General features: G+C 35.1%; 1 protein-coding gene across 2 annotated transcripts in view; it reads right to left on the bottom strand.

The window, feature by feature from the left end:
* The window catches only part of LOC145269853 (ATP-dependent RNA helicase DDX19A-like), a 51,207-nt gene that overhangs the window by 26,652 nt on the left and 10,271 nt on the right, over positions 1 to 14,284 (bottom strand). For both annotated transcript variants that reach the window (XM_080125581.1, XM_080125582.1), the window contains exon 3: positions 6,446 to 6,578. In XM_080125581.1, coding sequence (XP_079981707.1) covers positions 6,446 to 6,578 — 133 coding nt within the window. The remainder of the gene's footprint in view (positions 1 to 6,445; positions 6,579 to 14,284) is intronic.

The following is a 14,284-nucleotide window of genomic DNA, read 5'->3' as shown; positions in this document are numbered from 1 at the left end:
GAGGGAGAGCGGTAGAGAAAATATAAGTAGCTAATATTGTGTTGCATATTTAGTCTGAAGCACATAAAGGCCTGGCCCTCTGATTCTAGTTTTATTTCTCTAGTTAGGGGGAGGGTGTTTCGAATATAGACTCCAAGTCCATGCATATGTCTGTCCGAGTCCTTACGGTAGAGTGGGAGATAACCAGGCATGTTAAAGTGGTTAGAGGGTATGGAGGAGTGAAGGTTAGTTTCACTTAATGCTAAGATATCCGGGGTGTTTACAAGGAGAAATGACTCAACATCATCTAAGTTAGTTCTAAGCCCGCGGATATTAGTAAATGCAAGCCTCAAGGGAGGAGGCAGGTTGGTTTTCTTTGAGTTTGGTCCTGGTTTAAACGTAACTTTTGCTTGAGCTGTCGTTTCATTTTATTTTATTTAAAAGTTTCAGTTAGGGTGGATGAGTGAGGGGGTGCTGGACAAGTAGTTGTGCAGAATACCAGACATGCAATACAAGTAGACCATCAGCTGTCCTCACCCACAGGATTGTGGCCTCAGGAAAGCCCACCGGGGATGAGTGCAGGGCCCCTTTCCATGCGCGACATGGCACTACAAACATCCCGATATTTTACAACTGTTGATGGAGCAGCCGCTCTAAGCGCTACCAAAGAGTTAGGGCTCCTGTACTATCAATCGGAAACAGCAGCCAGGAACTGTCAATCCGGTACCCTCAATCCATTAGGCAAAGCCAGCCCAGTCCAACTGCACTGACATATATGGCACTGAAGCACCCCACTGTGTCCAGTTTAGGGGGATGGGATGTGGCAGGAGTGGGGAAAAGCGGCGTTCATTACCCTAGTCAGGAAACAAGGTCAACCACTGGGTGATTCAAGCGAGTCCCTGTGATAGTACCTCTACGCCTGGCCAATAGGCAAAGAAGGAGTATGAAAGCCGAGCGATAGACAGAGTCTATCTCCTCCTTAAGCAGTTTAGGTTTGCCAACCGGTGATTTGTTTGAGTCACCAGCTCTAGGAAGGTTGTCGTCCAGGACTGAAGAGACCTCCCTCCCCTAGGTTTAGTTTCAGAGTTTTCCTTCTCCTAGACGGATGGCCTGGGAAGACCTACGGGTCCATCAGCTCCGAGGGGGTTCGCCCCGCGCCTGGGTCCTAATCCAGGTATTTCTGCGACCCCGCATGGGTAGTTAATATTTATTGGTTATTTAGGTTAATATCTCCTGGAAAAATCGGGCATTTAGGTTAGCTTCTACAGAAGATTTTCATTCCTCAAGTGTGGTTTAAAAAGGGCATTATTATGCTGTCACTTTTTCATTTATACTGAGAGAAGGTATACGTAAAAATTCATGCAGTGGAAGCAGTTAAATTTGCTACAGTATTGGATCGAGAGAGTCGAGTTGATGTATGGTTAGATATAGTTTTGTAAGTTTAGCAATGTATGGTTAGATATGGTTTAGTAGGTTTAGGAATGTATGGTTAGATATGGTTTAGTAGGTTTAGGATTAGGATAAAGTGTTAGAGTATGATCTACTTTCTATTAGAAATTCTGATTTGGTGCCCAAACCGGACATTTAGTAAGACTGAAAGATTAGATATGCTCAGTATAGAGACAAGAGAACATTTGATATGGATATTTTCCGTTTTAGTTTTTATCGTAAACCCAAGTTTAAAAAAGTTATCCCAGAAAATCCGTTGTAGCAAAAATTTGCTTTCACCATGATTAAAAAGGGTTCAAAGTGAAATAGATTATTTACTTTTTTACAACTAATTTGAGATTTCTAAGAAAAATAATAAATTTCTCCCATTTCTTACAAAAATCACAAAGGGTTTACGATAAAAACTAAAACGGAAAATATTTCTTCAATATATATGTATGTATATATATATATATATATATATATATATATATACTTCAAATGTGTTAAAAATTCAAATGTACATTAATTTTTTTGCAATTCTTAATTTGCAAGTTTAATTGGGGAGAGGGGGGGATTAATAGAAAAAAAAAAAAATCAAGTTCAAGAAAATTACTAACAAATATTTAAATTGAATAAACCTAAATTTTAAAAACATTTTCAAAAATTGCCTGTCACTCATATCTTTTGTATCTTGAAAATACTTAAATATATTGTAATTTATGCAAATTCCATATTTTTACACAGCCAATTTTCTATTGAATAATTGTACCTAACAAAGTACCGATTTAAAAAGTTAGAAAAAAAATATATACTTGTGTGTCATCAGCAAGAATTGAAACCAAAACATTTAGCACTCCAGCCATATTCACTACTGCTTGAGCTATTGACAGAAAAATAGGGTTTAAAATTAAACCACTTCAAGCTATGAGTGAATTAGCACATGCTCCAAAACTAATAGAAATATGTCTGCAAGTTGAAATGAACATATCGCAATTCAACTCAACATATTTCAGTATGCGTTATTCATCCAAACAAAGATTTTACTCGTTATAAACCATCGTTAGTATATGATTATCATTTCCTGTTAATTACAGTGTTATGTGACTCGTAGTTTAAGAGTTTATTGGTTAGATACACATACATCTGTTATCTATCTATAAATATAAAAGCGAAAATGTATGTATGTGTGTTCGCTTTTTCTGTATGTCTACAAAAGGCTTTTTTCAGAGAAGCAGTCGGTCGGTTCACAACTTTTTAAAACTTTTTATATCACATATAAATCGTAATATCTCACAGTTAACAACGAAGCTCGCCTGTCTATTTAATTTGCTCGATTTCGGGAAGATAAATATTCAACATTTGTCGCGCGCCGCATGTGGGTTAGTCTTTTTCCTATAACATCTTGGGAAAATAAAAATTTTAAAAAAAGCGTTCAGCAGTAAATGAAATACTATCCCGCAGTAAAACTTGACCTCATTAACTCGTTAAAACGGGCACCTGCCAAATCCAAGTAATTAAATCAATTCAAACGTGTTTCCATTAGCATCTCGCAGTGGGGCAATGGTTAATGTCGCATGTTTTTTTTTGTTTTTTTTTCACACTTTAATTTACACCTTTACCTCAACGGTTCCGGTTCCATCCTCATACTTACCTACCAAAACATTTTTTTTAACCCCAGGAGTTTCCACACACACCTCAAAACACCCGGGCAACGCCGGGTACCCCTCGCTAGTATATATATATATATATATATATATATAGGCATTGTTTTACAGTTTGTCACTGTCCAGAGGGAGGCAACTTTTGACTAAAAGATCCGTTCATTTTTTTTTTTCATCTCCTAATTTAGGATGCATTTTTTTTTTTTTATCAAAACATTAAAAAAAAAAAATTAAAAAAGGAAGCTGCAACGATTTTCTTTTAATGTAACAAAATGTCTTTTATTTTTAAATGTTTTCATCTAATGCAAATATTATTTGATCGTTGTTTTTAGCATTGTAAAAACATGAAAACAAAACGATTCACTTAAAAGTCGCGTAAAGACATTTTGTATTATTGTAATCAACTTTGTTGCATTTAAAAAAAAATGTTGTCTTTTTATAATGTCTTGATTTAATAAAAAATAACGCGTCCTAAATTAGGAGATCCCTCTGCACAGTGGCAAACTGTAAAACAGTGTCTTTATTTCATATCTGAAAACCGGCATTGATGGCTAGAAACTTAAAAGGTACATTTTGTGAATTAATCTGAAACCAACCTTTGTCGGCGTCTACCTGCAGCTACAGTCGGATGATACTCATGCCAATCAGATTGCAGCAGACAACAATTTGCAATTGCAAACTGTGTAAATCGTAAAATTCATTAATTAAAGACAAAGCCACAATGAATTTCAACATTTTAGGAGAAAATTCAGTTGAAAGACTAAACAATGTAAAAATAAGGGTTTTTTTTTGTTTTGTTTTTTTAAAATACTATATTTTTCACCTTAAAAATAAAAAAAAACTTTTTTTTTTTAACCTAATAACCTATTAGTAGCAGGTCTGGTTCAGAAGCTGTATCATCTGTAGAAAAAAAAATTATTAAAAAAACTTGTGAAAATACTTTATATATATATATATATATATATATATATATATACTAGCAAAAGTACCGTCGTTGACTGGGTTCAAAAACAGCCTACAGAAAATGGACTCTGATTTATGAAAGTATGATAGGTTATGAAAAGGAAGGGTTGTAATGAGATAGCCCCAAATTCGAAGCTATCAAAACCAAAGCAAAATATAATGAAAGTAAAAATAAAATAGATAAACCCCATAATTTATTATACCATACCTGTTCACACTGAAACACTTATCACAATATTCTGTGGATCTATATTAAAAAACCTTGTTAAACTTTGTGATATATTTCCATTCTATGGAGGTCAGATGCGAACGAACACCCCATAATTTTATTACACCATATTTCTTCAAACTGAAACATAATTATCAAAGTATACTTACGCAGATAGATATGAAAAGTCTTTATTAAAGTTTGTGCCTATTTCCATTCTATGGAGGCCAGGCGCGAATGCAGACCCACAATTTTATTATACCATCCCTATTTAAGTTAAAACATACTTATCAAAGTATTATTATGTACATCTATATCAAAAACACTTGTACACGTTTTTTTTTAATTTTTAAATTTTTTATTTCCATACTTTGTGGACCAGGCATGTACGCAGACCCCACAATTTTAATGAATCATCATTATGCCAGATCAAACATACACATTCCTGTGTCTCGATACAGTTTCTATCATTATATGTGATCAATTTTCTATAGTAGTCAACCATATAGGAACCTATTCATGACCAAACGCACAGACATTCAGCTTTATATTATATATATATATATATATATATATATATATATATATATATATATATATATAACAGTTTCATTATATTTTGTTTTATCTAAAAAAAATCAATATTTTGCTCTCTGAATAACATGTTCAGTGCAGGTGGGAGTGCAGAGGCAAGTTTCATAGCTCGTGTAAGATCAGGTTGGAAGAAATCTACAAAACTGCTGTCCCTCTTACCAAATCGTATTTACTATCACAAAGTGAAAGGAAAACTGCATGCGACCTGTTTTAAGAGTATATTGATGTATGATAGTCAGACTTGGTCGCTTAAAGAGAACATTAATACAATTCCTTAAACAGACACGCAGATGGTAAGGTGGACGTGTGGTGTAAGTGACAGCAAGTCACCAGAAGATTTGAGGAATGGATTACACATTCACAACAAATTTGATCTTTTGTGTCAAAATAAATTGAGATGGTATGGACCTGTCGAAAGGATGGATTATGCAAATCTAGTCAGCAAATGTAGGTTTATTGTGGTTGACGCATTTGGAAGAGGGAGGAAGGTGAGACCATGTAAGATATGGAGTTAGTTAAGTATTACCTTTCTACTCCAGTAGTTTCTTCCCCAGAACTGCTAGACTTTGGAATTCCATTCCAGGTCACTGCTTCCCCAACTGTACTGACATGCATAAGTTCAAGTGCAACGTGAACCAACATCTCGCTGCCCTAATCCCTACATAGTACCCCAGTAGATGTTTCCCCTGATAGTAGCCCCCTACATTAAAGTGGCAATGTGCCTTGTTTGGGGTGAAAATGTAATAAAAAAAAAAAAAAGTTGAGATTACAACCAGGCCTTATACAAAACTGGAGAAGAGCCATCAGGTGAAACTGCACGATTGATGCGTGGAAACATTAAACGATATAAAAATAATCATACGGTGAATGCTTTAAATTTTGTTTATTTTCCTGTTTCGTTGCATTGTCTTGTTTTGCTTTTACAGTATGCATTTTGGAATAATCGTTTTAAACTCATTGGTCGGCCTTTAAATATCAAGTTCGCCGATTCATCAAAATTTATTAAAAAAAAAAACAAAACAATTTTCATAAAAAAAAAAATAATGGTATCAATTTTTATGTCAATTGCAACTAAAACCAATTTTATGAACTTAATTGTCAGGTTTCAGTTAAATATTACTGCATTATGAAATAAAACAAGCATTTTCAACCTTTATCAAAAAAAAAAAAAAAATGCTCCGTCATATTTGTTTGGGACACATGACATAAAAAGGGGAAGTAACTCAGTTTGAAGCTGGCCTAAGATTTTCAAAGTTTTCAGGAAATAATTACCTCCTCCGTTACGATACAAATTCATTTGTTTATATTTTAACAAAACTTTCAATTTTCACTAATTATTTTCGAAAACTGTTTTTGTTATTAATTTTCTACATTATCGTTTTTCATAATTTTTGGATATGTTCATTACTGTGACACGACAAGTAAATACTATTAGTTTTACTTCAAACTCAACATTTTGATTTTCGCTCTAAAAAGAAACACTTCAATTTTTTTTCAACTAACTTACTTGAGGCGATACTAAAAAAAAAAATATAAAGTTTTGTAGATATACATCATTACGATAAGCTTTGGTAGACACACAGACTTGATCAAACAATGGTTTACTCACGCAAGACATCTTCATCTCCCTGCGGAACTTGTTCAGGCTTCTTTGGTGGTGGACAAGGTTGGGAAGAGTTGTTTTCATTTTGTTTTAAGACATTTATCGAATTCTCCTCCTTCTTCAGCGCCAACGCTCCAACCTAAAATAGACAAGTTTTAAACATTGTACAGGACGCCTTTTTTTTTTTTTTTTTGAGGTGGCAAACCTTAAATTGACAAATCTATATTTTTTAATTGTAGATTTGGCAACTATCAGTTATCTTGAGTTCAGCTTGGTTTGGCAATTCTTCATGAAAAGACTGACAAAGACTGACGCCCGAGCAGCATTTGCAAATTGTGTCAATATATTTTTAAACATTTCATGAACAAATAATTTCATAAAACTGACCTGTCAATTAGCCATCGCATTTATGCAATTATTTTCTTTGCGGATATGTAAAATCCTATGTATATGCTGATGAACCAGACACAATAGACCACTTGGAAGACAACATTTGACGTGTTATTGCCAAAATACATTCTGATTTAATGTGTAGAGATTGTGAAAATTGTACCTCAAGACCAGGGTTTTTGAAGGGTGCTCCACTGGCCTCTGTGGGTGAGGCTGAGGAGATGCTTTTTCTTAAAGAGGACAAAATGCTTTATATATCGAAAAAATAAATGGCTGCAGACATTTAATTTTTCATCTTTTTTTACTGGAAACAGATATGATACATAACTACAGGTGCAAAGAGTTTCTGGATGGTTCATGAAAATGAAAAAATAAATTAACAAAAAATGCAACAATTTTTGAGTAATCAAAAAAAAAAAAAAAAAGGTTGTAAACACGAAAATATAGTAAAAATGATGACAGTTATTTCCCTTGGACCAACCGGAAGCAGACAGGAGTTGTCTACCCTGAGGTCTATATAAACACAAGCACGTGGTTCATGACCCTCCCTTCAATTCAGCAATTTAAAGGAAACACTCTTTCAATTCTAAATTGGCCATCAAAATTATTTTGTGGAAATTCCATACTAACTATAGTGGCCTTCATGAAAATTTGCCTATCAGACCTTTTATAAAGTAGAAAAAAAAAAAAGTAACACGTTAACTCTGAAGACGCTAACAAATAGTTCTCAATGTTTAAAATTCCTGGCAAGTGCATGGATAGGTATTTATTTTTATAAAATACTAACCTGGGTGCTCGGCGTTGCCCAGGTATGTAGAGGTGTGTGTAAGGGTATTGGTTAAGCAAAAAAATTAGGAGTAGTAGGCAGGCTCAAACCCATAACGCGCAGGAGGAAAAGGAGGTGAAAAAAAACAAACGGTCTTATTGATGTGCCTACCGGGATGGTGACGTCACGGACGGTCGAAATAACATGTTTTATGGGACATCGTTGATGCAAGGTTAAGACTTGCAAAAATGTTGAGGAAAAAAAGTGACCCCTCCTTGTAAAAAAACGGCACAGTTGATGGTGAAAGAATTAATGTTTTTGGCCTATTTTTTGAGATTTGTCATCCGAGATGTCGAGCTTAAAAACGATATCGATCTCATCAGGATCCGGCGAGTGTGTCGAAAATTTTTGGCCGACATACAAACACACATTTTGCCTTTATATTATAGACTAGCTTGGGTGCTCGGCTTAAACCAAACCAAAAATTATCAATGAGTGTTCAAATTTGAAATTAATATTTTTCATATTTATTTTAGAAATTATCTTGTCAGTGCTCCGGGAAAAACCTTTGCCCTATTCAGAGACTCCATGGTGTCCTGAAGTTTGGAAAACCCTGCTCTAGATGATGCCATATATGTGGAGGCTATTTTGTTTATATACTAGCGGGGGTACCTGGCGTTGCCCGGGGTGTTTGGAGGTGTAAAAGAAAAAAAAAAGTTTTAGCAGAAAGGTAGGCTTGAACCCCGAACCTTTGACACGGAGGTGGAAGGGAAATGGAAAAAAACACCCTGCGACCTAACCATCTCGACCACAGGAACAGATGAATTGTTAAGTATGTTAAGTTAACGTTTATAAACCGAAATTAGCAGGTGCGAGAACGTCAAGTTTGACCAAGTTTTGCACTGGAAGCCAGTTTCTGTTTTCCCTGCTACGCAGCGATCAAAAAATATCGCAAAAATAGCTTGTAAAAGTCGGGTAAATCAAAGATAGCTGCGACCCGAGTTCCTTAGTCGAAGATATTATTATTTAGACAGCATATAAAAAGTTTTAAGAAGGAGCGAGCCAACCGAGAATGACGGCGAAAAAAAGCCTTTTGTAGACATACACAAAAAGCGAACACACATACACACATTTTCGCTTTTATATAGATGAAAAAACTTTGATGGACAAAGTAGAGAATAAGGACTCCAACCGACTTCACTTAAAAAGGACAGATTTTAGTTGAGACTTGTTTACCCTTCACCATGGAACGTTCGAGTGAATCTTACGAGTGGGTTTTTCATATATTTACACGAATTTAATTGATCTTTGGATTCATATTTTTATTTAAATAAATAGATAAAAATAAATAAATAATAACCAGTTATATTATTTATTCGTGACAAAGATTAATTTTTCTTATATGGAGAGTATGTTTACTTACAAAATTTTTTAAAAAACTATTTAAACCAAAATTTGGATTCATATTTTTATTAAAATAAATAAATAAAAATAAATAAATATTAACGAGTTATATTATTTTCCCTGACAAAGATTGATTTCTGGGGGAGAATGAATTTACTTATAAAACTTTTTAATAAAACTATATAAAGCAAAATTTTGATTGATATTTTTAACAAATGAAGACTTACAATTAAAAAGTAGACTTTTAGGAGTATTCAGATCTGCTTAGAACAAATATCACATTTTAAATTGTCACCCGCAAGTTGTTTACAAGGAAAAAAAACAAAAAAACTTATCTATATATTAATACGATAGCATGTGTGTTCTTTTGTGGGTCACACTTGCATCCGGGTCGTTTAATTGTTATGTTCTATTTCTTGTCATAAATAATTTTACCAAGAATTCTTCATAAGTTTTGGTTTCGACTTATAGCTGATGGCACTTAAATCGTCTATTTTTTTTTATAAATAATTTTATGAAGAATTTTTCATAAGTTTTGGTTTCGATTATGGCTGAAGGAACTCAAGTTACATTTTTTTTTTCATAAGTTTGGGTTTCGGTTTCGATTCAAGCTAATGCACCCAAGTCATATGGATATATTTTTTTATTTTTGAAACCGCAACTTTATAACATAAAAAAAATGATAGAACATTAACTTTAATAATATATACGAAATCTGCAAGAATTAAAATATCATATTTAAGCATACTTTACGACCAGGCTTTGCCGGGTGTTCATGCTAGCTTAGGTAAATGCTTTTGCAGTTTTAACAAAAAAGCTACAATAATATCAGAGCATCTCCATCTCCATTTACACTGAATATCTACAGAATGCCAACATCAATATTACATACGAGTCCTCTGTGGAATTTCCACAGGTCCCACTAGTTATTTATTTTTATCATTTTAATAAAAATATCCATCCAAAGATTAAAGTTGTGTAAATATATAAGACACACTCTTAGTTGCGAAAATCTGCTCGAACGTCCTATAGTGAAGGTTCATTGGTTCAACGTTTCGGTCGATGTAACCTCCAACGTTCTCCAGGTATTTCTTGTTGAACTTTATAATCTTTCTATTAAATTCAGGAATCTGCACACAAGTTTGAATAGAATTCTTTATTTAATCCGGGAGAGTGGCGGGGGGATAGCATGGGCTGATTCTCTCAGCTATGACTTGTTAGAAGTCCCCATTAATTTGCACTGATGACTGAACCTTCAATGTCACAACTAAATTTTACCAAGTACTTTATCCACTATCACATGGCAAGTGTTTCTTATTTTAAAAGAAAAAAAAAAAAGCAGAATTATGTTATTTCTGAATTACAAGCAGAGACCAGACATCATCGATTGATTTTTTTTATTTTTTTTTTATTACATTTTCACCCCAAACAAGGCACATTTCCACTTTAATGTAGGGGGCTACTATCAGGGACATAAGCTACAGGGGTACTATGTAGGGAGTTAGGCAGCAAGAAGTCTGTTCACATTACACTTGAACTTCTGCATGTCAGTACAGTTGGGGAAGCAGGAACTGGGAAGGGAGTTCTAAAGTCTAGCAGTTCTGGAGAAGAAACTACTAGAGTAGAAAGCTTTCTTACATCTAGGGATCTCTATTATGTAGGGGTGGGATTTAGCTACTAGGCGAGTTTGTTGGGGGTATTTATGTCAAGAGGCTACAAGTGCTTGCAGTTCATCAGAGCAAGCACCATTAAAATACTTGTAGAACAGGCAGAGGGATGCAACATTTTGTTGATGAGACAGAGACTGAAGCTTAGATGACAGTTCAGAACTTATCAGGTTGGCAACGCTCTTTTGAACCTTGTCTAGGAGTGAGAGACTAGTAGCAGATGCACCAGCCCAAATGTGACAACAATACTCCATATATGGGCGAATAATGGCCTTATAGAGGCACAAGATATTTTCCGGCATTAGTAGTTTTCTAGCACAGTAGAGAGAGCCTACCTTCCTCGCAGCAGTCTTGGCAATGCTCTCAATGTAATTGTTTCAACCCGTGTTCCTTGTGAACGTTAGGTCGAGGAGTTTAAAAGAAGTACTTTCAGGTAATGTGCTCTTGGCCATTGCTATTGGTGGTAAAAAAGGTTTCTTGTAATTATTGTAGGAAACAAGTTTAGTCTTAGCAGCATTGAATATGACCATCCATTTTTGTCCTCATTCCACTACAGATTGGAGGTCTTCCTCTAGTATTTCTGCCATTTTCTTAGATATGTGTTCATTTGTTTTCCTGTCATGTCTGTTATAGAGTGTGGTGTCATCAGCATATCTACCCATCTCACAGACAATCTTATCAGGGAGGTCATTTATGAATATTAGGAATAATAAAGGTCCAAGGATAGACCCCTGAGATACTCCTGCATTTATATTGTTTAGATGTACGACTGTCGAGGACAACCTGGATTTTTATCTTAAGGATTTAATTATGTTTAGTATTCGTCCAGTGATACCATACGATTTGATTTTCCTGAGAAGACCAATGTGCCATACTCTGTCAAAAGCCTTAGATATATTTAGGGCTCGCACTCTACGCTCTCCTGCTTTGTCTAGTGAATGGTATATACATTCAGAGATTACAGTTAGGATATCTGCTGTGGAACCGGCTTGCCTAAATCCATATTGTTGGTCAGTCAGAAGTTTAGCATCTGTAAGGTGATGGACTAGAACTTGGTTAATTATGGTAGAGGGCGGCAGTACTAGGGGTCTATCTTCAAAAACCATTTGCACCTAACTTAATCTCTTCATTAGGATGATAATAGATAGAGAAAAAAAGAATTTTTGAAAAAAAGTCATTTTTGGCATGTGGGGGGCTTTTTTTACGATATTGCCCCCCACCCCTGGGGGCCCAAAATCACCATTTGCAGCAAAAAATTTACATTATGCAAAATTGCATGCACCTAAACGTCCTAAATGGATACAAATTGGTATAGATAGTTGAGACTGATGATTTCTAGCCATTTTTGAGTTTATAGGATGAAAAGAAGGGCCAAAATGAGCCGAAATTTGCCCAAAATTACCCGAAACTTAAAAACCGGCTATTTGGCTACTATGTTACTCCTAAAACATTCCAATTGACTATGAGTGGACTTAGTTGGCTAAAACTTACATTACCCCATAATTTCTACCCATAAGTCGATTGGCATCCCTGCAGATGGACATGTGTCACCATTGATAGGCATCAAGTTTTAGAAAAATTGTGAGGTGGTAATAAAAGAGTAATAGTTAACAATTGGAATAGAACAATAAATCGTCTCAACAATTAATTGAAATACGTTATGAATGATTCAAATTCTTTATTGATCTCATCTTTGTTCTTCAGTGTGAATTTGTTTTTTCTTTCATAGTTCCAACTTCCCTTCACCTCGAGCAACTTCCCATTCTTATAGCGCAGAACCTGGTCACTGGTTACCTCCTCCAGAATGGGTGACGATGGATGAACCCACATCAGATCTGCACCTTTCTCAACTCGGACCAGCTGCTCCACAACAAATGTTTGATCATCCTTAATCGAAGTGAAGAAACCAATGTACCAGGTTGTCTGTTCACCCTCATACCATACACTCACACACATCTTGTTAGGCTGGTAGATTTGGTGCTCTCGTTTTTTTGGATCGTCTGACAGCACTTTCAAGGCATCGTCGTTGGTTGGCAATATCATTTCTGCGATGCTGCTTTGGCTTGCACTGTTGTCTTCGTTGGACAAGAGAACGGACAGATTTTCGAGCTGAGTGGACATGTCTATGTTGATCAGCCTAAATAACTCAGGTCGATGCAGTCGATCTGCTTTGTGAGTGTGAATGTAGAAGGAAAGCTCAGTTTTGACAATTTTCTTGCCAATGTCGCCATTCTTTCTCAATACCTCTTTCAGCTCGTCAACAGAACAACACGGACCACCCCATTGCTTGCAGGTTTTAGCCAGGTTGAGAACGTAATCAACATTCTTCTGTTTCTTGGACAATTTCTTCTCCATTACTTGATTCTGCAGTTCCTTCTGGGATGAGTACCAAGAAACATTCATTGCTGCCAACTCATTACGAATTTTGGAGGCTTTGCTACTCAAATCTTTCCTCTCCGCACTTTTATGTGAAATGGAACTAATTCCTTTCACAGTTTTGGGGTGGGGAGGACACTAAGAGAAATGAAGGACCCAGCAGAAATGAATTTCTGTTGAATAGAATAAGAATCTATTGCAGTGTTATTATGAAGCCATTGCAGTGTTGTTATCAAGAAGCCATTGCCATTGCAGTGTGTTCTAGCCAACTAAATCCACTCATAGTCATTTGGAATGTTTTAGGAGTAACATAGTAGCCAAATAGCTGATTTTTTAAGTTTCGGGTAATTTTGGGCAAATTTCGGCTCATTTTGGCCCTTCTTTTTATAAAGGAACCCAAAAATGCCTCAAAAATGGCTAGAAATTATGGGGTAATGTAAGTTTTAGCCAACTAAGTCCATTCATAGTCATTTCGGACGTTTTAGGAGTAACATAGTAGCCAAATAGCTGATTTTTTAAGATTTCGGGTAATTTTGAGCAAATTTCGGCTCATTTTGGCCCTTCTTTTCATCCTATAAACCCAAAAATGCCTCAAAAATGGCTAGAAATCATCAGTCTCAACTATCTATACCAATTTGTATCAATTTAGGACGTTTAGGTGCATGCAATTTTGCATAATGTAAATTTTTTGCTGCAAATGGTGATTTTGGGCCCCCAGGGGTGGGGGGCAATATCGTAAAAAAAGCCCCCCATATGCCAAAAATGACTTTTTTTCAAAAATTCTTTTTTTCTCTATCTATTATCATCCTAATGAAGAGATTAAGCTAGGTGCAAATGGTTTTTGAAGATAGACCCCTAGTACTGCCGCCCTCTAATTATGGACTCAAATATTTTGGCGAAAAGTGATGTGGAGGAGGCTAAGGGGGCGATAATTTAATCGGTTAGTTCTTTTGCCAGAATTCTTGAAAACTGGTACCAGAGAAGTCAGGAAAGAAAATAAAAAAAGAAAGAGAATAAAATAAGATTCTTAATTAGAATTCAACTTAATGAAAAAAAAGAAAAAAAATACAGAAAAATCTTGTCACAGAATGAAAATATCATATTCTAAAAATCACCTAAATTGATCAAGTATTTTTTTCTTTTTATTAAGAAAAATTAAAATTTATGATTTTTAGCCATTAAAAAAGTTTTATTTTGAATACAAACAAAATTTCGGCAGTAAAATTGAGTTTTAATCTGAGA

Source organism: Euprymna scolopes, chromosome 45, assembly GCF_053919585.1.
Source record: "Euprymna scolopes isolate OS-2025 chromosome 45, ASM5391958v1, whole genome shotgun sequence".
NCBI classification, from domain to species: domain Eukaryota; kingdom Metazoa; phylum Mollusca; class Cephalopoda; order Sepiida; family Sepiolidae; genus Euprymna; species Euprymna scolopes.
This window is presented reverse-complemented; position numbering and strand designations above follow the sequence as displayed.